The sequence below is a fragment of the Heterocephalus glaber genome, unplaced genomic scaffold (genome assembly GCF_053883595.1).
Source record: "Heterocephalus glaber isolate CG9 unplaced genomic scaffold, H.glaber_assembly_v1.0 deba00000621, whole genome shotgun sequence".
In the NCBI taxonomy this organism is placed as follows: Eukaryota; Metazoa; Chordata; class Mammalia; order Rodentia; family Bathyergidae; genus Heterocephalus; species Heterocephalus glaber.
In genome coordinates, this window is record NW_028258153.1 from 11,167,477 (window position 1) to 11,194,333 (window position 26,857).

At 33.5% G+C, this 26,857-nt stretch overlaps 1 protein-coding gene across 1 annotated transcript in view; it reads right to left on the minus strand.

Moving 5' to 3' along the window:
- Nucleotides 1-26,857, minus strand: part of Spag16 (sperm associated antigen 16) — a 773,985-nt gene that overhangs the window by 100,152 nt on the left and 646,976 nt on the right. The window contains exon 13 of the mRNA XM_087206154.1: nucleotides 6,475-6,601. Within this exon, the coding sequence (XP_087062280.1) occupies nucleotides 6,478-6,601 (124 nt within the window). The 3' untranslated portion in view covers nucleotides 6,475-6,477. The remainder of the gene's footprint in view (nucleotides 1-6,474; nucleotides 6,602-26,857) is intronic.

The following is a 26,857-nucleotide window of genomic DNA, read 5'->3' on the forward strand; positions in this document are numbered from 1 at the left end:
ATACATATTTGCATTATAGGTAAATGTGTTTGACAGTCCAATCTGTCAACTGACACATACAGATGACAATGTATTTTTTTTCCTTTTAGTTTTCTGTTTGTGAAGGATCATTTGCAGCTCAGATAGCTCCCAAATCCAATCTTAGATTTGACTTGTGACTTACTGTTAATTGTCCTTAATTATAATAATTAAATCATATTTTTGAAAATATAAACATATTAAACTATCAATTCTACCTTCACTGTAATTTTTATATCACTGTTACTTTTTTATCAGACCAACAAAAATTAAAGGCCATAAAATAACGATACAGAATTTATAACACTGCTAATTTTATCCTCCTGTAATCCTCCCCTCCCTGACATGCAACACTGCGAAGATGCTGGGGACTAAACCTTCACAATAAGCTATATCCCTAGCTCTTTTTACACTTTATTTTGGGGCAATATTGCTAAGTCAGTACACTGCTCAGGCTCATTAAACACTTCAGCAAAAAGTGTATGGACTACTGTGGCAGAAACCTGAAGGGCAGCCCAGGGGACATGAAGAAGGCACCCCGTATTTGGAGAGCCAGCCTGTGTCTTGACTCTGCCACTGACCAGTTGGCTGGTCCTGGGCAACTTACCTTCCTGACCCTCTGGTATTCTCAAATCTGAAATAATAGTAATGATCCCCACTCGATCAGATTCTAGTAAGCATTATGTAAATGTTGTAGGTAAAGTGATGGTACATAGTACATGTTCAATAAATGTTATCCATAAAATCTTGGTATAGTGAGCTGTGGTACAAAAAAGAATAAATCTGTAGTCTACCATCTACAGTACAAACAATTACTACATTTAAACAATTTGTCTGTATACCTACTCCCTCTGTCACAGTTGCCTCCCTAAAAATTAGGATGTTGCCTGACAAGTAGATCTCCAATAAATATTACTAAATTTAATATAGATGAGAAATAAAACCTGGAGAAAAGCTACAAGCTTTGCTTTTGTTTCCACATCCTCTAAGAATATCAACTGGCCTTAGCAGGGGGAGGTTGAACTATGAAATAGTCAGGGGTCAGGCACCACATAGGAGCCAATAGGTTCACTCCGTGTGAGCTCTAGTTCTTTCACTTTATAGAAGCTCACACGGATTGGTTACTGGATTTTTTGGCTAAAGCTAAGTCAGGAGAGAGCAGAATGCAGGACAAGTGCCTGCTAGGGCGCAAGTCATGGCCACTAAAGGCATTCCAGGCCATGAACTCTCTATGTCTAACTCATCTCAGTACATGAAATGTTACGCTGACCACTGCCAGCCCAGCTCTGAAACAACTCGCCGATGTGTTAGTCACCTCACTTTTATTCTTTGTTTTACTGTACTGTGAATACATTCTTTTCTTTAAAAAAAATTCAGAAACCTTATGTTTTCACTGGACTTGTGGATGACTATTAATCTCATTGCATTTATTTTAAAGAGGCTGCAAATCAAAAGTACGAACATTGGGAGTGTTCGTGATTTTTGGAAAATCATAACTTTCATTAAATTTACTATATATCATTTTGTGACAATAAAACAATCTTAGTTTTCAATTTTAATCAAGTAGTTTTACTCTTTCATACCTTTGAGGAAAAATACATACAGCCCTATAAAACAGAGCAATTTCATGAGTTTCCAAACTGCAAACTCTTTTATAGCTTCTATTTGGTAATTATAGAGATTTATAACCCTCTCCTCATCCCCCAGAAAATTCACAGCTGATTTGTCCAGTTGACCTAAAGACTGATTTAGAGGGGTCCAAATTCATTATCTTCAACAATAAGCTGTTAGATTAAGTTAATGATTTAAGACTAGTATATGTTTGAGAGCAGGAGAAGGAAGTTTAAAACTAATTTATAGGAGTATAATCCACTGGTCACTTTCACGTTTCATCAAAAATATTTTAGAGGGTATCTCAATAGTAAGTGGTCATGTTAAGATAACAAAATGTACTTTTATTTCTTCCTAATAACAGAAGGAAGTCGTTCATCTTCTTTTAGGTTTACCCTGACAATTTATCATTTATAAAAAAGTTAACATATATTATAAAAAGAACCATACTATGGATTCAGTTGATGTTACAAGTCAAATAACGTCATCTGTAATAACCCATTATGCAGTTCTTACTGTTACATTTACTAAATGTAAATTTATTTTGACTTTTATGAATCATTTCAATGATTCCATATTACGTAAACAACAATTAACAATTCCACATTACATAAACAACATATAATATATAAAGTATATCTGAAGCAAATTCACCAGCATTGCACAATGCAAATTTACTGAAATAATTCTAATTCTAGAGTTTTCAAATTTTATTTATATAACTTTATGTCAATATTTTAGTTAACTTGTATTGTCTAATTTTTAATAATTAAAATTAATTAATTTCTTTTGCTTTACATGCTAATTTTTTTTTCTTTTTTTTTTTTTTTGGTACCGGGGATCGAACTCTGGTCCTTGTGCTTGCGCAGCAGGCCATGAAACCACTGAGCTAAATCCCCGGCCCCTATATGCTAATTTTCTACAATACATAGCTACCAATTTGATTTTTTTGGCCACATGGCATGAAAATATTTTCAGAAAATAAACTTATTCAATGAATTTTTTCTACTTAATTATGCATTACCATATACTATTTCATTTATATCAAAATACTTTAGTCATTCTCCTAGCATTAATTGATATAAAGCTAGTATGTATAACAAAGTTATAACCCTATAATTTAACCCTATAATTTAATTATAACCCTATATGAATAATTATTATTATAATTTTGAAGTGAAAATGGAAACAATTTTCAAGATACATTTCGATTTGTCATTCAGTCTATTTAAACAAATTTATATTGATTAAAGCTATATTGCTGGGATTCACATCCTCTTTTAGGCATTTGCATCCAACCACATGCAATGCTACTACTATGCAAAAGCCGCTGTGCCATGCTGAATACCTCTTTTTTCTCCTGACACTGTGGGGAATAAGGACAAAAGAAAAGAAGCTGGCAACATGAAGGAGGAAGACCATCAATAAACAGCTATCATTTAAGGTAGATAAATGAGAGGTGGCTTTTCCTAATAGAGAAGCTTACTTCTAAGCATCAGGATTTTGGGTTCTCACACAAAAGAAAGTAAATAAGACATAATCTAGTCCACTGAGCCTCGGGTCTGTTTCTTTGCCAGTAACATGCTGTTTTTATCACAGTAGCTTTGTAGTATTGTACACCTAAAATGGACGAATAAAAGAATTTAAAAAAAAGAAATAATCAAGAGCATCCAGTTATAGCATTTGAGAGAGAGAATGACACAAAGAGAAAGGGACTCTAAAAAAGATAGAAAATGAGCCTAAAATTTAGGTAATGATAAATGAGTATTTTCTCTATGGTTTGCTTTTATATACAGTTTACATCTAAGGTTTTTTGGGGGGCTAAATGCATGGAAAATCCCGCTTTTCATTGATGTTCCATTAGCAAAAGCAAACTCTGCTGCATAAGTGTCTAAGGACCTTTGTACTTAACAACAGTACTGTTGAAGAGGTATTCTGTCATATTCCTCCCACAATGTCCCCTTGACTTCTGCTTCCTCAGAAGTGGAAATATCTGCAAAGTGTGAATCTGGTGACTATGAATATATCACTCTGACTTTATCTTTTTTTAAGAGAAAATAAATTAGAATGTTTATTGGCAAATTTATGTCAAGCTCCATTAAGTGAAATAAATAGGACACACATGTGTAAATACCAAATAGTTTCTCCAGTGTGAGAAACTGAGAGTGTAAATAAGGACAAAAAGGATTAATAACTAATAATCGATACTGTGAAATAGGAAAAGGTCCAGAGGGGTAGGTGTGGTGGGAGGGGAAGAGGAAAGGAAAGAATGGAAAGGAAAAATTATGAGAAAAGAAAAAAAAGGAAAACAAGTATGTAAATAGGGAAGAGTTTAGGGGTGAAGGGCACACAGGTAATGGGAAAAAATAAGAACCAAGATACATCATGTACAGGTACAAGCACCCAAAGATAAATGTAAATGTATTGTATACCTAAAATGTACCAATAAATGAATTTAAGAAAATAAAAACATAAAAAAACAAAATTAAAAACATCTGTAAAAGGTCAGAACATTCAGTATTTTAAAATTAATGAAAATAACAATTACGGCAAGCTATATACAGTTTTAATTATAAAAAATGTTGAAATATCTAACAAAATATGTCTTGCTGTTGCTTTGTGGGGGAAAGGTGGGGACAAATATTTTTATTTACATATATTTATTAAGAGACTTTCCATATGGCATTGCAAATAGTCCTACTTCTCTCATCTTTGACTAAAATACATGAATTCACTCAAAGGAGACAAGATACATACAATTGCAAAGGTGGTGGGAAAGTAAGCTACCACACACCCAAGACACCTGGAATTATTACTAAGGGTGTTCTCTGAACATGTAAGGCACACTAGTTACATAGAAAGCACACTGCCGACTCCAGGAACACACAGCAACTCCACTTTATTAAACCACAGAAGAAACAAAATATAAGCAATTGATCTTTCACTTTCTTTTTTCCTGTACGTTATGCTTAAGGATATCTTGTTTCTGATTTATCCAAAATTAATTTGCCTCCTATACTGAACTTGCATTCCTCTTCACACTATCTCTATGTTCATCATAGATTCCTTTAGGTTAAATATGTTTTGTATATGAGAAGATAAATGGTAGCAATTTTAAACCTCAGGAACTAGAAACTGGAATTAGTTTCATCTTTTCTTATATAGTCAATCAGAGTCCTTTATTTCATAAGCCCCAGCAAACGTTGCCAAGAGAAATGTGGAAACCTGGTCTCACTGTCTTACCATTCTTCAAATTTTGAAAATCTACATTCAATAAACTTCTGTGCTCTTTCCTGTATTTGTAGTTCCTTCTCTCTTAATAAACACACTGTGTCTGGCTGAACAAAGAAGGATCATCTATTTGACACAAGAGCTACAGTCTTTTCTCCTGAACTCTTTGAGATGGAGGTCCAATCTTTGGTTTCTAGGTTTTCTCTCATATTTATTCCTGAAGTCAAAGCAATCCAGGAGAGTTTTGGTTCTGAAAGCTCTGTGACTCAAGATAACCCTCTTAAACTCCTCCTCCTCCTCCCATAATCTCCTTCTCTACTCACTCTTCAAATTCTGGTAGTTAAAATTACCTTTAATCCATTCTTTCCTTTTCATCCTTACATACTCAACTCAAATTCTTGTGCATTCATAACCTGCTGTACCAGCTTCCTCACGAGACTGACTCCTTGCTCGACTGGCAAAGTAATTTATCCAGAAGGCAAATTATGTTATGTTACCCTGTTTCCTTAGCACTCTTTAACAGATTCCCTCTGAAACAGTTTGATACTTAAATCCGATACTTCACAATCTTGTCTTTGTATACATGCAGACCCTTGCCTGTAATTTCTCCTTTCTTCCTCCAGGTCTTTCTATATCACTACTTTCAAAATATGCCATTGCCACTTCCACCTTCTCTGGCTCTGCACAGTCACTACCCTTTCTTAGACACCATTCCTCTCTAGGTTGCCTGGTATATGCTACTTTCCCTCTGCCTTGGTTACATTTCTCTCCTTGCTGAGACAAAATACCCGACACCCAAAGCTAAAGTGGGAAAGGTTTACTTAGCTCACAGTCTGTAGAGGTTTCAGTCCATAATGGGTTGGCTCCAAGGCAAGGTGGCTTGTCAGAGGGGCATCACAGAAAACAGTTCATGACATCCACAAGGTAGCAAAAGCAACAAGAGCCCTTAACAGTGTCTTTCTGCCCCTTTTATCTTATCCAGACTACTGGATAGATAAGTTGTAAGCAGGCAGTGCTTACAATTTTAATCCTAGTGTCCTTGAGCCTAGCATCACACCATGAATCAATTCCAGTGTCACACACTCTAGATGCAACCACCTCTGAAAAAGCCCCACCTATGATTGCATGAGGCTTTGAGGGGACATCTAGACACAAGCCATGACTCTCTTCAAACTTTAGCTCCAGTACAACCTTCCCAGGAAGCCATTCACACACTGCCAGTGGATGAGGTTCCTGCTGGCTTTCCACTTTTATATTCTTCCATTTTAACACAGACATCATTTCACTAAAATATTTCTTGTTTCATTTTCCTTGCCAAATTATAAGCTCCTTAGAGAGAGGTAAAGCGTTTTTCTTTTGTATTCCCTTCACCAGCAGAGTTTCTATTTCAATAAATAATTGTTGAATTAATGTTTGGTGAAGTGATTTTACTGTTTATGTATTGTAGAATTTAGAAGGCAGGGTACATAAGGGTATATAACTAGGGTCTTGTAATTAGGAAGTGACTTTGACCCTACATGCCCCTATACACTTCTTAAGTTAAATTCACCCAAAGAATGATTAAGAGTGACCACACTTATCAAAACCCCATGAAAAGTCAGATGATTTACTTACTGTTCATGCATCCCATATAGACAGGGTCTTGTCTGCAGAGCCTGTAAGAAGAATGTTGGAGAAAGGAAAAAACTCAATGCTGTTCACAGAGTCTGTATGGCCACACAAGGTACCTCTGCATCTTTCACTGTATGGAGAGAAATAAGAGATGAAGTTTTAGGAGTTAGTATATAAATGCTTTTACTGTCTATACAATGACAATAAAAATAACTAGCTTATAGTCTAAGCATTTCATAGAATTAGCATAATATTGATTAAATTTAAATTACCTTCAGTTTCTAAAATCACTTGATAAAGTCATTTTTATACTGTCTTACTTATGTCATGGAATGACTACATATAAGTTATCTCCATCTAGTAAAGGAATATGTTAAGAAAAGAAAGTCTTATACTAATTCATAAGATCAAACAAATTTTTAGGTCACTAATTCTCTTTAATTCTTTTTCTCAGCCTTGGCTGTGTGTTAGAATCACCTGAGACACTTTAAGAAAACATGGATATCCGTTCTCAAGGCCCACATATTCTTTTTCCTTTAACTTAGGATGGAACTTAAGTATTCATGTCTTAATGCCTCCTGTGGTGATTATAATTTATGTTTAAGCCTGAAAATCTTGGTGGCTTTCAAGGTGCTTTACCCAGATGAGCACTCTCAGTGTCACTTGGGAATGTGATCAAAATGCAGATTCTCGGCCTCATCCCAGACCTACTGAATCAGAATCTCTGAACTGGGGCCCTGCAGTCTGTTTTAGAAAGTTCTCCACAGAATTCTGATGCATACAAAAGTTTGAGAGTCATTGATCTAAACCACTAGAAGTCACTGAGAAAGGAAGACAGTTGTAGCTTTGTTTTTTGTCATTTTATGAAAGGGTTGTTTCTTAAATCAAGGGTACACATAGAACACAGTCATTCTTCATTTGTAATTATGATTGCTTCTAAGTAACTTTATAAATCTGTTTTTAAAAATAGAGAAAGAAGCAGGGTAACTAATGTGTGCTGAGAACAGAGGAATTACTATTAGGGCATTCATAATTTGATAACCAGTAATAATCTCTAACTGGTTCTTCTCTGACCTAGACTAGGCTTATCCCATACTATGGTAGGCAAAACTCTTCAGTAGGAACCAGGACACCAGATTCCAGTTCTGACGTTGAAAAGAACTAGCAGGGTAAACATAGGTAAGTCCTAAAATCTCAGTGGCAAATACCCTTCTTGTGTGAATAAAACATTTTACTTTGATTTACTCAGAGATCTAGTTTAGCTCCATCCTGATATTCCCTGACCAATGAATTCTATTGTAAATATTCAATAGAAGGGAAGAAGTAAATTTGACCAAAGCATCTAGGAACTGTTACTAACAAAGCTTATTCTTCTCTTCTTAAATTCCAGCATTTTTGAGAAGAGATATTAAGATTCATATATGTATGAACATGTATGTAAGTTACTCAGCAGCTTCTCCCTTTATATATCAAGGATAAATATTACAGTACTTAATATCTGGAGTAAGGAAATAAAATCAATAAATTCGTTAATTAGGGACATTACATAGTTAGACTTTACCTCAAAATTTATGAGGTAGGCTGATACAATTTTGATGATTGAAGTTGAATATATGCCAGTATACACTGAGACCAACAAATCATGGCTCATGAATCAAGTGCTTATTTTTTTTAAAATAAAATTTTATTAACAGGCTAATTTGTCTAGACATTCTCTGTTGCTGTTTTTGAATTACAGTAAGACAGGTGCATAGCTAAAACAGAGACAGTATGGCTCACAAGCCCGAAGCATTTAATATGTGATCCTCTAAGAAATACAGTATATTTTTCTTATAATGTATACCAACAGGCTCAAATATTTAAAGGTATACTTAGCTTTTGCCTATGACATTTAACTTTTTCCACAAGGATGCTAAAACTTACAAAATAAATTATTTTCTTTTTAAATAATTAAATTTTTGTATGATTTATATCTGCTCTTTTGGAGTAATTCTAAAACGTATGAAAATTTTTATTTAAAAGTTTACATTCTAAGTCTACTGTCTTGAAATAATCATCTTTAAATATTAGTGTAATTGTTTTAGTTATAGCTTCTTGAAGAGACAGAGATAGGGAGAAGTGGTAAAAAAGAGAGAAAGAAATATTATGAAAACTGAGAATTATGTACCTATTATAGTAAAATAGAAAATTATTAAATGAATTCATATATAATTTAACCACAAAACAAGTGTAGCTAAAAGCATTGCCGAAGGACAACTAAAAAATCTTTTAGTACAAAGCAGCACTTAAAAAAAGATATCCAATATTAAGAAAAATATTAAAATTACATGTTATCTTTAATAACATTTTCATCTATAGAAATTATAGTGAACAAAAAAGATAGTTCTTTAATTCCTACCTTTCTTTACACATCTTTCCAAATTTTAATTATTTTTCATTTTAGAATTTAAAAAATCATAATACATATTTTGATCTGTAACAACAAATCCTATAGTTGTATATTTTTGCTTCCTCCAACCTCCTAGTGTTTATTTAATACACATTTACAGTCATTCTCTGCTCTTGGTCTTTCATACAATGTCATAATTATTTAGTACTTCAGCAATTTTTACTGGTTATGATCTCTTGAGTCCTATGTTCTCTTCTTAAAAGTTTGTGAGAAATATTTCATTATGTCATACCACTGCCAAAGTCTGAAGCCAGGCTAAACTCTCCACCACTGCCCAGCCTACTTTCTGGGGAAATTATTTAGTTAAAGCCTCTATAGTTCTTCCATAAGCATTTAAGTTCAAAAATTTTGGAACAGTATGTCTTGGTAGCAATTTCCTGTTACTATTCTCAGATGTTTGTTATTTCTGAAAAATTTCTTCTTCTATATTTTTTTCTCCTGCTTTTATTAATTTTCTTTAAAATCATTGTGTTATATTTTGTCTCATTTGCCTATACATTGAACATTTTATCTACAAACATTGTATTCTTTTTCCTTAATTTAAAAAAATTTATAACCTATTTATGTTTATTTATATATTGGGTGGAGGAAAAGAAAGCAAAAGCTTTTTTTTTTTCTGTGTTCCATTTCACTTACTTCCTGATATTTCTTGGTTTGCATTTCACCTGTATCTCTTGCCTTATAAAATCAGGAAATATTTAGTTTTTTTGATGTTTTGTTTTACTATATAAACCTGATTTTTAAAATAGCATTTCTGTAATTTGAAAATACAGAGCATTGTTTTGTCTGAATTCTTGATATTTTTGGTGATTTCTTATACACTATATATTCTTTATTGGGATGTTTTTTATATTAATTTATCCTTTACATTTTGTAATTCTTCATGAGTTCTGGGTTTCTATTTCTTATTATGTCTTATATTTGTATGGGAATAGCTACTTAGTAAACATGAATGGCAGATGAGAGAAAATGGGAAGATTAATTGGAAAAAGGAGGGAGAGGTAATCTGGAACATGTTGCTATGGTTTACATCTAGATGTCCTCCAAGAGGCCTGGGAGCTTTTAGGCTGGGCTTTGGCAGGGTGATTGAATGGTGATGGCTTATAGCTGACTTGCTGTTTGCAGGTGGGTCTGGTCAGGAGAGCAGGGGTGTTGGGTGTGCGGCCTGACAGAATTTATCTCCCGCCTTGACTGCTCCCTTTATTCTCTGTTTCCAGTCCACTATGTCCTTCTGCCGTGCTATCCTCCCTAGGAGCCAGCATAGTAAGAACTAAAACCTGAGACAAAATAAACCTCTCCCCTCTACCTTGTGGGGGCCAGGTATTTTGTTTCACCAACAAAAGAGGTAACTAAAACACTTCCAGTCAGATTTGTTGTCTTCCATAAAAAAATTTCTAACTCTGTGTGTTACTGACTTGCTCCCTCAAGTTCATCTCTACTCGATTTTTCTATACTAGAGAATAAATGGAGCTTGTTACAAATATCTTGGATCATAGGCTCTGTATTAACTCTAAATGTTCCTGGTCTCTTACCACACTCAATCTGCTGTGTGTATTGCAGTTGCCTTTATCTCTCTTATCTAACAATAAAAATTCCTTCCTAGAAATCATGCTTCCAACAATGATAGAGTAACCAGTACTGCAATTTTCTTTCCACAATAAAAAATTATAAAATTATACACATTACATAAGGCAAGTGTTTCTAGCATTAAACTAAACATAGCATGGGATGGTGATCTGAGAAGCAAGAAAGAACTCAGCACAAACCTTTTAATCTCTCTGATGTACAGCTTGGAATCACTTTCCCCTGATGGGAGTAGAAGTGAAATCTCCCCAAGCTGAGGGGCAGTGAGAAAAGTTTGGGTTGCTGAGCTGCCTGAAAGTTGCACAATAGGACATCTGAGAGAGCTTATGATTGGTGTAGCTTGTATGGTATTCACCATGAATCAGTTCTTGGCTAGGGTCTAGACAGCATTTCCAGAGGATTGCACAAGGCTTGGGAGAGATTCCCTGCCCTCCTACTGAGAGCTGAGTACTGACACCAGAGAGCAGGAGCTGCTGGAAAACATTAGCATGGAATCCTAACCAGAGTGAAGAAACCTCCTGTGCCCCTCAGATTTGCAATTGGGATTCTACAAGGTCTCCACCACAGGAATGTCAGGTTCATGAGGTAAATTCAAAACTAGAATAAATTACTTTTACCAAAGAATAAAAAAAAACGTGAAAGGGCAAATATTATCTGCTCACAATTACACTGCTTCATAGAAATTCTTTTTTATAGAAAGACAATTCAATATATGAACTGTGAGAAAAATACATGGTGAATGCTTAAATAAAAATTTATTACAGAAAAAGATACATTGCCATTATACCCTAGTATTCCCCATCACTTTGAAAACACTTTTCCCCACATTCTTACCACTTTCTGAAGTAGTTCTGGAAGTCTTGTTTTGTGAGTGTCTTTATAAAGTATCATCAAAAGTATAGTAAATGCAGATGCCGAATGCCATCCTACAATAAAGCAGGCTCATGAAAACATTAGAATGTGTTCTCATCAACCTACCTCACAGGATCTGGCACCATGCAATTTCTTGTTCTTTTCCAAAGTCAAAATGATTGTGAAAAGTAAAGGATTTGAATCAATTCAGGACATCAAGTTAGCCACAACAGTGAAAGTCAGTTACAAAAGACTTCATAAAATGGCAAGAATGATGGAATAATTGTTTGAAGTGTGTGGGGGAGAGCATTCTGAGGAGGAAATGTGTCTTTTGCTATAATATATATGTTTTTCAGTCATTAATTTTATTGGTACATTTTAGGTATATAATATGCTGACATTCATTATTGGGAATTTGGACCTTTACATAATATATCTTGGATATTATTTTTCCCCACTCCCCTGCCCTCATAGTTCATAGATTCCCTAAATTGTGTTAGTATAAAATTCAGCATATAATTGAAAGCAAATTGCTACATATATTAACAGGTAGGAAGGTGTGAGCTTTGATGAAGAAAAATAAAGTTATAAAAATAGACCCTGAATTAATTGCTGGAAATCAAAGACAACAAACTTCAAACAGTCTATTATAAGAATGTTTAATGGTTTAAACAGCTAGTTATAACAGGTATAAAGATAATTTCACAAGATAAATGAAAACTATAAAAAGCTGCCCATGGAAGAATAGATAAGTATAATAATGTAAGACAAAAAGTTCAGTGGATAAGCAGAATATCACATTTGATAGTGCTGGGAAATGGGGATCCATAAGATTGAAAAGGAATCAACAGAAATTATCTAATTTGAGGAACAAATAAAATATTTTAAAATTATGGATAAGGAGTTTCAGTCACCAATGGAAAGGTCTAATATAGCTATAATTGCGGTTGCAAAGAGGGTTGGAAAGTAGGGAGAAAAAGGTAAATTAAAAAAAATAATAATAGTTAAAATGTTCCACAATTTAATAAAAAATGTAAAGAAGCAGATTTTAAAAGTTCAGAAAAATTCAACCATGATTAATAACAGACAGAATTCACCTTAGCCAAACTGTCACAGCAAAACACAAAGCTAAAGTCCTAAAGTAGCCATAGAGGAAAAAAGAAACACATCATGCAGTGAACAATGATACAAATGACAGCTGACATCTCAACACAAATAAAAGAGGCAGAATAATGTTTTTGAAGGCTTAAAATTCAATATTCGGCTAAACAATCTTTAATCATGAGGATGAAACAAATTTTCAGATCAATGAAAGATGAGAAAATTCATCTTTTTCTTATAAGACATGCAGAAAAGAAGTTATTCAGACTGAACGAAAATGACACCAGGTAGAAACATCTGTACCCAGAAAAGAACAAAAGCACCTGAAATGATCGATATATGCATAAATATAAAATGCCTTTTTTCTTAATTTTTATAAGAAACATACTAGAGTAAAGCTAGCCATTCTTGATGGGTATATTAAGTATGTAGGTATAAAATACAAGATAGTAGTTCCCCAAGGTATGGGGTACACACAGTGTATTATTTAATGGTCATAGATAGTAGCTTAAGGGGTACAATATTAACAAATTATATTGTGGGTAAAAAAACTAATGAACCATTACTGAAAATGTACTTCAATATCAAGAGCAATAAATGAAAGAATCTGGACAAATAAGCATACATATTATATGATTAAATTCATATAAAGGGCAAGAATATTCATTCTATACTTGTAGAAACCAGAACAATATTGTGGAAGGTGGACCTTCAGTAGGGAAAATTTTCTGTTTCTATAAATATTTAATATCTTAATTGATTTCACTGGTATCCCTTTTTCAAAGCTCATCTAATTGGAAATTTAATAGCTGCTTGTTTCACTATATGCATGTATTATCTTATTTGAAAAATTAAGGTAGATACATCTAGTCAGAATGTTATTTTCTTCTAGCTTCATTCTTCTGGTTTTTGAGATACAATCAATATTTGTGGTGATCTTATCTCTATTTCTTCTTCATAAAGGCATGCACTGCACAGCTATTAGGTTTTCTATTTTTTAAAAAAAAATAAAATGAAATATAAAAAATTAAAAATTCTCTAAAAGTCTAACAGAAAAATAAGTAATAAAATAAAGGCATTAAAGATAGTTGAGAAAAAAGGAAATGATTAATAATATCAGAAAATATTAAGGCATGATGACTATTTCTAACTTTTTTTGAGTAATTGTTAAAATAGAATTCCACCCATTACTATATAAGTATTACCATATGTAAATACTTTATTACTGGTAGTTTTTAAAATAGAAATTGAAATAGGCTTTTAACTTTTTTTTTAGTTGAGGCATTTCAATCTGTAAAGAATTATACTGTCACATTAAAAATTTGCATTATAATAGAATTTTGCATTAATTAAACTAAAAATTCTTGTTTGTTAAAGTTAGTATATTTTTAGACAAACACAAAAGCATCATAAATGCATCTGATTTATCACAATGCTAGTGTAATAAAGACACAACATAAACAAAGGACATATAATTGCATAATGTGAGTCCTTATATATTATATATAATTTTTTGTAAAATATTGTGTACATACATAATTTATATGCAGACATTTCTGTTGTCATTAAAACTCAATTTAGTTATTTGGGAGTATATTCATTTATGGCATTGGAGAGGAAAGAGCAGTCATTAATGATATTTTATAACTCATATATCGTTTCCAGAATAAAATCGAAAAGCTAGGTCTTCACATAGCTTAAGGAAAGAAAGAACTGCTCAAGATGGGAAGAAATCTGTTCATGAGTCTGAGTCCCTGGCTTAAGGTGTGGGGCATCCAGGGCAGAGAGGCTGCAAGAGCAGGCTTGTGAGAGATTAATTAGCTCCCAGAGAAGGAAGGCCCATTCAGAATTTCTTTGCAAGGTGAAAATGGACTAAAGTGATGGAGCATGACAGGACAGCAAAGGATGAAAATGATTTGTACATTTCCATCAAAAACATAAACACTGAAGCCTGATGCAATTTTCTCTGTTTTCCTGTCTGCTGTTTTTCTCTCATTCTTTAGGAAAAAAAGTTCATTCACAAGCAATAGCTCTTTCTTAACTTATCTCCTGTTTTTCCCTAAGTTTCCTTTGTCTCCTCTATTTTTTTTCCTTGCTCCATTGATTTAATTTATTACTCTGGTATTTGAATGATAGGTATTTCCCTAAACTTTCAACTTTCTATAAAACAAAGTTATCTATTCTTCTAAGTCAGATATATTTCATTTAAAATGTATTTCCTATATATATGCTAAGTCAATGAGGACACCATTTTACACATAGTTTTCTGTTGTGTGACATTGAATTTTAGGATTTTTGTTTTTTAAGATGTGCTTGTTTTAATACTATTAATACTAAATATGAAATTGAACCTTTTGAACCTGAGGCTTGTATGAACATGCAGTTAACAAAACATGCTTGATGGAATCATATAACCTTTACAGGAAGACAAGTAGCAAGATAATTTTGAAAGAGTATGAAAAAAGGATAAAAAAATCCATCCTTGCTCTGAATCCAAGTACTGGAATTCATTGACATATTAATTCATGGCAGAACATAGATATTAAATAGTATTTATATAATTGAACTAATGTACAATGATAAAACTTCTTATGGGCTTATCTGAAAAAAAAATTTTTATGAAATGCCTAAATCTAACATTCCAACATGCGTTTAAGTTTAAATCCCCATACAGCAGTTTGTAACATCCACGTTCAATGGAGGATTTTCTCCATCTTCTCCTTTATTTCTAAATGTTTATACATGAACTACTTCAAAAGCACAACTGAATTCTGCACTTCTGTAAGGCAAAGTCCTCAAGTAACATCCACATTTTGATTCCAAAAGAACATTTTATAATGAAGGTATTTCATTTAATATAACCAAAAATAACACAGGCTACTTCACCTTGCATCATACCTGTCTCTGTGCCCATGAAATTTAAATACCCACTATGGAATCTGCACATGGACTAGAGAAAAGCCCACTACAATCTGTGTCTGCGTGGAGGTCACATGGTCTGAATGTCACTCAGGTAAGACAGGGTTAGGCCACATCCCTAGACAAGAGAAGTTCATGGCCAAAACCCTGGACAATGTACTCATACACTGAGCATTTCTCTACTTGATCATAAAAATTTTACACTATGGGCAGATTCTCAATAAACTCAAATACAATTGGCCCTTAGCATGCATGGATTCAACCAGTCAGGGATAGAAAATGTATGAAAAAAACAAATGTGTCCAATGTCGAACATTGCACATATTTCTTTTTTGTTATTATTCACTGAAGAATACAGAACAACTAGTTATATACAATTTACATTGTTTTAAGTAACGTAAATAATCTAGAAATGATTTAAAGTATACAGGAGAAGATGTTTAGTTATATTCAGATATCACATCATTTATATAAGGGACTGGCACATTCTCAGATTTTGGTATAAAGGTGGAGACAAGCACTGGGGAGGGGGAAGAGGGCAGAATAGTGCACACACCGATAGCAATGAAAAAAAAGTGGAAGCAGGGCACTCAACTGGAAAACAGAAAACATAAAATAAAAAGAAGATTAAAAAGAGATTGAATATCAAAGTGGCAACCTGAGACATGCTAGTAAAAACCAAACCAAGTAACCTTATTACTCAACAGTTCCTATATTGTACATCATAGTTTATGTTGACATTAAGTGCTTACTGTTCCAAGCAGATTACAAACGTTAACAAAAGTGTGAAGTGTAATAAACCCTCATCATTTGTGATTTCATATTTATAAGTTTGCTCATTTGATAAAATGTAATTGTATAGCAAAGATTCCCAACTTGACCAAACTGTAGTCAAGGTCCTCTGAGCCCCTTCTCAACTAGGTCCCATCCGTGGCTTATAGAACCTACAGCCCTTTTACAGTGCCTGCATGAGAAACATCAAGACTGGCAGGAAGAACTGACTGTTGTTGTAATCAGTACCAGGCAGGCCCTGACCACTCTTTCTTATGGCATTTACTAGAAAAGTGCCTACAGTTTTGAATCCTCCCTTTATCCCTTTGAGATGTATATGAATCTCCTACAATTTAGGAATGTCTTTCTCAAAGGACTTGAAAATCATTCCTTTAAAATGTAATCATCAGCTAAGCTATGGTTAGATAGGAATAATAAGTTCTAGTGATCTATTGCACAGTAGGGTGACTATAGATCACGATAATGTAAGGTACGTTTCAAAAGAGCTAGAAAAAATATTTTGAATGTTTTCACCTCAAAGAAATGATACATTTTTGAGGAATATGCTTACCCTGATTTGAACACTGCGTAAAACACATATGTATCAAAAAATCACATGCTACACCATATAAATGTAAAATTTTACGTGTCAATTAAAAAAAGTAATCAAGAAGGATAGACCTCCAGTGCTCAGTCAGCTGGAAGGTAAAATTATTTACACTAACTAACCCTTTACTATTTTTCATTACCTACTCTACTGAGTTCTGCTCTCCCTTTCCACATTCCCTGATGTTCCCTTTAAAATACTCAGTCACCTCAGTACAAATCAAAGTGGAGTGCAGGTCATTCTAGACCTTCTTCCCTGTTACAAAAGCATATGACCAATTAAAATCTGACCTTATTACATTAACTAGTGTCCAGCTTCATTTATCTTTGAATGGACCCCCAAATCAATACCTGTAGCACTTTGTAGTCATTTGTATACATGAACATGTAGAGAATGATGAAAAAACTTTGAGTCGTATTGACATACATATTTCCAGCTGTGGTCAAACCAGGCAAAACTTTGCCTTCTTGTTTCAACTCAACTTATAAATATGTCCCAGTCATAGCCTATTTTGTACTGTGTTTTTCACATGCTTAAGTTTTGTGTTAGTAATTTCACTAGTTATGATGGTACCAAGCGTCATGCTAAAGTGCCATGCCCAAGAAGGTTATAAAGTTCCACGTGTTAGATAAGTTTCATTCACACCTGAGTTATGGTGTTGCTATTAGTGAGTTCCATATTGATTCAACAATATCTCATAAATCAGGTGATTTTTAAGCACAAACACAAAAATCAAGATACTTTGTTCATTAGTCAATGAACCAGCTTGGAGCAAACTAATCCTGCACCTCCTTTAGAAGCAATAATTCATGTTTACTAATTTAGGCTCCCTGGAGCCCTAATGGAACATGAATATCTCACATAATAAAATTTAACAACACTTAATGATTTTCTTAATTTACAGATAAAGAAAATATAGTATAATGAATCAAGTAACACTTTATATCCTTTATATGCTCCAAGTAGTTAGAGATAGAGGCAGGGTTTTATCCCTGTTAGTTTATGACTATACTTTTACTATCTATACTACTTTGTTCATTACACAAAATAATGTTAATGGCATCTGAGGGCTTTGGGTCATGAGCAATTGAAGTTATGCTATGAAAGCAGAAAAAAATACATGTTACATGTTTTTTTTTAAAATACATGTTTTTTTTAAAAAAATACTATTAGAAATGTTTCAGGGCTTATATATATAATAGTGAGTAGGTAGAAAATTAACTTATGTTAACCTATCCTCCATAGTACCAGATAAACAACTTCTACTGGTATAGGTTAGAAAAAATTTTAAATTTAAATGAAACAAAAGTTAATTAGTCTGATATAATGACGCATGCAGTCTACTTACACTGTTTCACAAAAGAGAATGGCACAATTCATTGACTTCACATTTCTACCCTGAAATTTATCATGGTGGGAGTATCTATACCATGGAAATGAGCAAATGTTACACATCAAGAATTTCATTCTAAGAATGGACTTAAAAGCATGCCAATGTCTAATGACTAATATCTTCAGTAAGATGGTTATTTTGATGTGTGAATCTAACTGGATTAAAGAATGTGCCAATATGTGGTAAACATTATTTCTGGACACTCCCATAAGAGTGTTTCTAGAAGAGGGTAGGTAGTATTTGAATCAATAGACTGAATAAAGAATCATTGTGGAAGGGCATCATCCAGACTAATGAAGACCAAAGTAGAACAAACAGGAAGAAGGGTGAATTTAGTCTCTGCTTCAGCTGGAACATCTATCATGTCCTGCCCTCAGGCATCAGAGTTTCTGGTTATCAGAACTTTAGAACTGGACCAGCACCTTCACTATTCAGTCCCCTGGTCCTCAGGCCTTTGGGTTTACACAGGCAGTAGTACATCGCCAGCTTTCCTGGGCCTCCAGCTTGCAGACAACAGACTGTGGGACTTCTTGTCCCCATAACTGCATGAGCCAACCTCTGATAAAAAATTTATTTCTCAATAATCGTATATACAGTATCATGTTGGTTTTCTGAAGAACACTAACTACTATAATTTTTTTACCTAGAATTTACCTTTTACATTTATATTAATTAATTAAAGACATTTCAATAACACTTATCAGCCATCATACTTTACATTTGTTAACTTGAGTTTCCTTCATTCTTTCTCCTTTTGTTTTCTTTACTTTTTAGTCTATTTGATATTTTGAGTCATATAAATGAATGTGAGCATTAATGTATAAGGTTCTATGACGTAAGGATGGAACAGAAAAGTCTTTAGTAATAAACTCTTCTTTTGCTTTCAGATCTTAGGTTTGTTACCTGCTATCTGTATCATCTAGCTATCTATTGTACATACAATAGTCTGTACCAGTCTTCAAACTGGTTGAATTGTTATTTACCTCAATTATTATCATAAAAGAACTAGAAGTAAAATATCACACTGCAAGTTAATTCTCGTGGTCCAGATTTTTAAAAATTAACAGATTAAGTAAAATGGTTACTTATGCTTTAGAAAGTGTGCTTATGATTTGAAACTATAAAAGCCAATACTTCCTGTGCTTGAACATTAAACTTGAGTCCAAATAAATGAAATCTTACAGCTTCAAGTATCTAGTGCTGCTTTTTTATGTTGTGCAGTTAGATAATTTTTCTTAAGAAATGTACCTTCTAAATTTTTCATGATTTTAATTCATCAAGGAGCAATTTATTTAGTAGGCAGATAGATGCAAAGATTTGGAGGGTTGTTTTGAAGCATATCTAGCATATAAATATATATATATGTATGTATATATTCATATATATATATGTGTATATATATATATATATTTTTTTTTTTGGTGCCGGGAATCGAACTCAGATCCTTCCTTTGCGCAGCAGGTGGCAAAACCACTGAGCCAAATCCCCGGCCCTCTAGCATATATTTTTTAAGGAAAGCTTTGCACATAAAAGATAATAAATTTGCTTTAAAGATGATGTGATTAACTTCATTGTTAACTGTCATTTGACTAAAGGACACAGTTTTAAATATTCTAAAAATCACTTGTGAAATCATTATTCAAACTTCATCCTACCAAATATTTGAATACAACACTGTATGCTTACAAATAACCACACAGATATATTGAAGTGTTACTCATCTTCTCCATTCATAACAACCCTTTGAAAGAGATGTTAGTCTTGAAGTAGGAACCGGGAATGGAAAAAAGGAACAACAAACAGCAAAAATCGGTAGCCAAGGTATCTTGCTTCCAGGACAGTAGAGAACCCAGCTAACAGCACAGAAGAGAAAAAACATAGCTGAAATGGGGACAGGGATTCTTAGATTCTCCAAGATTCTCCAAGGACTGGATTATTGCAGGAAAGATTTCAACTCAGGTATTTCCCAAGGTTCATTCAAAGCTGGGTATCTTCTAGCCATAAAGAAGTGGAAAACTGAAAGACATACACTATAGTTGTCACTCTGTCACATTATCCTATTTATTTCCTTTGTAGCACCAATGACTTTCATTTGATTATTTCTTTATGTTCTTGTATTCTCTTGCACTTGCTGGCTCCACCTAGGGTTCATTCCATGAGGACTATGGTCCCATCTGTCACTTTCTAGGACTGCACAGTAACACATAGTTTGCCTAAGTAGTCCATAAAGACTTGTGAGTTTTAATGAGACTATCAATCTTTATGGTCTCTAAAGAGATGTTATAACTTTTCAATATTTAACCCTCAATCTAGTATATTTTCCTTTGGACTTTACTTAAAATAATGAATCTATGTTTAAAAATAAATTTACTGATATTTACATGGTTTTCAAATACCATAAAAGAGAAAAGATAAGGGCTGGAGATGTAGCTCAATGGTAAGGCACATGCTTAGCATGGGCAAGGCCCTAGGTTCAATCCCCAGAAAATCTTTCCCCCTAAGAAAAGGGAGTGAGAGAGAAAAAGGGTTATATAATCAACAAAATGGATAGAATAATTAATTCCCCTTACTAGAAGAACAAAACCTTGCCAGTATTTTAGATTTGTTTTCTCATCTAAAAGTATATTTAGTTAACTTAAATATCTGACTTTGTTCACACTCTTATTCTTAAAATTAAAATGTCCTAGAGTAATAAATCAATAAATTCTTTGCTACCATCCTTGATGGTATCAATCTGAGGGTTCTACACAATGTGAACACTATGATTAAATTTAAAAAAATTATTATAGTAAAAATTTATTACAGAATTATCATTAATACCTCTCAAAGTACTGCCACTCACTTTAAACATACCAATTCCATTGTTGTTGTCACTCTTAGAAGCAGTTCTGGAAGTCATCTTTCATGTCTTTAGTTGTGCTATTGTAGCTGCCTTGATGTCCTGAAATGACTCAAAATATTGAACTTTCATGGACATTTTGAATTTGATGAAAAGCTAGATGTTGTATTGTGCCAGATGCAGTGAATAAGGTAGATGAAGCCTGTCATAATATTTTAATTTGATAGAAAATGTCATAAATGTTTGATAACAAGGCATGAAAAATAGGGTGAATATTTAAAAATTTTAAAAATTATTAGTACTTTTAAAGATACATTAATATTAATCCCACTCAAAGTGCTCCCCTCACTTTGAATATACTTATCATTTTTAACAATGTGTCTTTTACTATAATAAGTCTTTTAATTAGCCATAACTATTTTTATCATCTCTTGTATTTTTTTATCCTGCCTCTTTAAAACAGCAGTGAAAGTATTTCTACATGTCTGAATGAGGGCAGAACCATTGTAAAGAAAATGAAGACCTTCAGTTTTGCCACGTGTAAGGTACATTCTATTTCTCTTGACATTATATCTCCTATTTTAGATGTCATGGTCTGTCACATATGACCTTATACAATATCATATAATCTCCTTCTTGATGCTATTTAGACCTCACCCTTCTGAGCCAAATAAGTCATTTTTCTCCAAGATTGGAGATCAAATTGAAGGTTTGGGACATGCTAGGGAAGTGGTCTACAACTGAGCTATATCCCTATCTTGTTTTGAACAAGTCCTCTGGTAATTTCCATAGAGACACTATATTAGTCCGCATTTCATCATTATATCACTATAACCAAATACCTGACTCAGGCTATTTATGAAGAATAAGAGGATTATTTAGCTTATACATTTGGAAGCTTAAAGCTTACACAGCATAGTGCAGGCTCAGCAATGGCAGTTGTGTATGTGAGACCAAGTGGTCATAGCTGGATACAAGAGCAGAGACCTGGGTTGTGCCAGGCTTGCTGCTTTTATTTCAACACTCACGTGAGAACTCAAAGGTTTGTAGAGAACTTCCTGCCTCCAAGGATGAAAGGATTCCTTGTAGACTTTACCTTTTAAAGGTGCCATCACCTAGCAACATTGCTACTTAGGAATGAGGCCTTTAATCTCAAAGAATCCTTGAGGGACATTTTCAACAACTGAAGTCAAAGGGTGTGAAAGTGTCTGTAAAATTTCATTCTTTGGTTCCTGGTATGTCTATTATTTTTTTCCATTCTTACTCTTTAATATATTCTATAACAACTGAAGGCAAGGGTGAAAAGTTGGTGATCAATAGCAAGAAAATATGATATGAAACTCCAGAAGGGAGAAAATTAAGCCAATGCTGAAGTTTTTAAACCAAGAGAGATCTCTTCATGAATATGCAAATAGTGAACACAATTTAAGCACAGATCACTTTTCTCAATTAGTCCAACTTTCACTTTTATCCAAATTAAGTCTTCCTTTTTTCCATATTCCTGAATTTTCTACCCACTGAACAAGGATATAAAGCATGTAAAAACATAAAAATAAGACAAACAAACAAAGAAAAGCAGATGGATAAACCTAGAAAGGCCAAATAGCTTGGGATAAGCATCTTTATTATTTCTATTTTAAGTGTCTGTGATTCTGCGGCCAATACATTTTTGCCTTAAATCAATATCTCTATACTGCGTACAATGACTAAGCATTCTGTCTTTTCCTGACAGTCTTGATTTTTTACAATTTATTATTTTTATTAAATATAATACATAAACTATGATGTCTTAAATATGATTTAATTTCCATGTTTTTGCAATAGTTTCATGCATAATGCACAAATCTGACTAAATCTATTACCAGAATTTAGCCATTACGTCCTTGTTTTAAAATTGTATTTGGGGATTAATTTGATGATTAATTTCTTCATCATCACTGTTCCTGGAGATATCAATTTATGAAACTTACTCTCTGGGTGTATAATTTATTGAAGCACTAATTTACGTTTGGATTCCTGGTGATTTTCCCCTAATCATGCTGTGGAAGCAAGGAAAAAAGCTTAGTAATTTCTTACCCCTGAAATGTTGAATGGACAGAGAGGAGAAATTATCTGGAGTCCAAGTGTTTCTCATGTTTTATGAGACCCTAAGCTCATGCTGGTTTTCTCTGAAGGAAGGAGAGGCTGCTGGGAAGCTTTTAAGGACAAGGAAAAAGAATGAAGGACACCCCTTGGAGTGGAGTGGAATGGAAGTGTGTATATATTTGTCAGGCTCTGTGAGAAGGAAATAATTTAGTTTCAATCCTAGTTTCATCACCTAGAGAAGGAAGTCAGACCTCAGAGGGGGACAGCCTCATCTGAGAGGCTACATCTAGGTCTCAAGCTCCAGTTTCACTCTTCATCCAAAGACACTCCATGTGTGACATCAATGCAATTGACATCACTATTGTATCAAGACTTGGACATTTCAGCAGGGGACAGATAACCAATGACTAGGACAGGCTCCCCAGGCCTAGTATTGAATAAGACCTTATTAGAACCTAGACACAATTTTAGGGAAGAGATGCCCTATAAATGACCAAGGAAAAATTTTTGCCTAGACTAATAGGAAAGATAGTCAAGTTTAAATTAGCCAGACTTCTAGAAAAAGAGGAAATATAATTATCTCTTACTTGATTTGTAGGCACAGAATTATATGTAGTGAGTATAAGTGTTCTCATCACATAGTTAAAAGTAATTCCATATATGTTATTCATGGTAAGGAGAGAGGGGAGCTATGACAGACAAAATCAGCCTTCTCTCCGCTGTAGCATCAGCACTTTGGAACTTCTTTCCCTGAGTTCCTTATATTTCCTTTAAGATTTTCCACGCTCCTTCATGGAAATCCACCTGACAATATTCCATATTGCTCATTTTTCCTATAAGGGATTTTGCTATTTTATCTACCACACATTTAAACCTAGTGGCTTCACCTTGTCATTCTTAGGTCAGGCTTTGGTGGGCAACTAGCTAATTTAATTAAGAAGTCCATAGTGATAAAATGAGAAAGACACATGAGAAGGTTTTCTTTCAGTAGGTATGATCCCTTTTGCATTCTTCTTGGGTGCACTTCACAGAGCATATTTTTAACAATTACCTTCTACATACCATAATACATACCATATAAATACCTCAAGGAAGTTTGTTCTTATTTTTTTTTTTCATGACAAGTTTTTCTCCTGGAAGAAATTTTAATACATAAGAAAAGATTTTTTAAAAATACCAAGTGGGCTGAGGATTTAGCTCAGTGGTTCTGCTGCCTGCCTCGCAAGTGCCAGGACCCAAGTTTGATCCCTGGTACCAAAAAAGAAAAAAAAGAAAGATAGCAAGCTATTGGAAAATTCAGAGATATGCAGCATCTTATAATGAATCTCAAATTATATGATTAAGTGAATTGAGTTTGGATTTCTTCTGGATTATGGAAATATTTTTGCTCCACTGATATATTTAAACAAAATGTATTTATTTCTCTCTAACAGTAATATGGGAAACAAAATTCAGAATAGAGGGTACTTAACCAAAGCAGCCATGAATATGTAAGCCACAATCATATCTCAGATCCAATGAATGGATGCAGAAGCTAAAACAGTAATTAGAGTCGTTGTTTTCTACTTGCTTCCTGATTTTCTAAAAAATTTTAAAGTCATTTTCTCTGAATTACTTATCTAAATAATAAGTGAACTGTAAGACACATAATGTAGAATCTCATATTTGATGTGTAACTAACTAGTTAATGAAATATGACCATTCTGCTAGCCAGAATGATACAAACTGGCAGATACTTAAGAACCTCTTAAGAATCTATTTTCTCATTTTCACTTCTTTTATTCAATGGCCTCTTCTTTTTATGTTGAAAATGAAGTTCTCTCTTTTCTTAGTCATTCATTTACTATTCCATTAAAATATGTCACTTAGGGTGTGTTCCTCACCATCTCTTCCTTGAATTATATTAGGGCACATTGCATTTTATTGTCACCACAATGACTATTCACACCTCTTCCTACAAAATCACACTACCGGTGAACTAATTAATGCTTTTAAAGAAAACTGCTCTCTGTAGGAAACCATAAAACCAAGTCTGAAAAAAAGACAAACACATGCTTTTCTCTGTATTTATATCACACTACTCTAACTTTTCTTAATGCCTGCTTTTGGGTTTTGCATAATAATTGATTCTTTTAGGATCTGAATATATTCTCGATAAGTTTTACAGGAATCATCACAATTCATGATATATGATCTCCTTGGTCTTGTTGACAGAATGTCACCAATTTGAAAGAGTTCATAAACAGAATGACACTTGCATCTTTCATCTTCCTTCTGCTTTTTATCTGTCATGTGTGATGTGTTCAAATCAAGGACGGAACTTTGTAGGGAGGACATATATACAAATACGGCAAAGTAGCCCACTCAAGGTATTAAAATGTCAGTTTGTTTTATGGGGTTATAAATATGTCCTATCATGTCTTTACATTTTATGAGCTCTGTTTTATTCTTTGGTAGATTCACATATGTCATATCTATTTATTTATGTCTAGGATTTAAAGCTATCAGTTTTTCAATAAAGAAGCATACCCTATTATTTTTAGTATACTTAATCTTTGGATTCAGTACTATTTTCTTAAACAAAGCCTGGACTTTATGTGAGAAACTACCGTTTTCCTATTAAGCACAACTCTCTTTAAAAGCCATGTAGATATTTATAGTGTCAATATTTCTTTAGCATTGGCTGTCTCCTGCTTTTTCACCTGAACCTAGAACTGAATTCAATAGGGGTAAAATTTCCAGAACAGAATTGGGATTGAATGAACAGTGCTATAACAGTTATGTTTTAGGATGTTTTGTTTTGAATAATTCTTTTTTTAAATTTATTTTTCAAAATCAGCACAAAATTTATGCCCATCCAAATGACACATTGACAGTGTTCCTGTTAAAATGACTGCAGCTATTCCATTAAATCATATACATATGGCAATATCTCCCACTCTGTGATTGGGCTATTAACCTTGATGTTTTTCTGGTCAAAAGAGTGGATCTGAGGAGGTTGATTCATGTCAGACAAGAGCTTCCTCACAAATTGCATAAGTAAATAAATTTACCTCCCATACATTCTGTCCTTTGGGTGTTGGTGGCAGCTGTTACCTGCAGGGTGTTATCTCTTTAAACTGCCTCTTAGCTTCATACTGAGCATACTCTTCTGTTTAAATGGGGCAGTGAAGCAGTTCAAACTCTGCTTTCTTCAAGTCAACATAATCTCCTTACATTTGTGCCAGTCACTTTGTAACACTTTGTAACAGTCGTTATGTTGCTGTTAGTTTTGCTTGAAGTATTTTGTTCATCCTTTAGGTATGACTACCCTCTTTCAGATAGCCATATAATTGTTTTTGCATTCAGGTACTATCCGTTTTCATTACATGACTGGTCAGTATGGCAGAAAGTTGATAAGGATGACTTATATGCCTATTAGACATCTGTATTGTAAGACCAACTTTTACATGACTTTGTTTTTCCATTTATATATAGCATCATTTAAACCTGATAGAAATATCAACTGATGCATATAAGTATGCCAATTATTCCAAATAAATCTTCAGTCTTATGCAATTACTACTTTTTTCAGCTAAATAACTATGCTATTTCTATACTTATTAGTTGGTACTAGTCTGATTAATTTCTTCATAAAGTAATTCTTAATTCCATGAGATTTAATGGTCTCTCTGAAAGATAAATATAGTTAAAGTTTATCTATTATACTGTAATGGATAGATAATAATTTTAAAAATGAATATATGGCCTAACTGTGATGTAAAAAGCAAAGTAATTTATAACAAA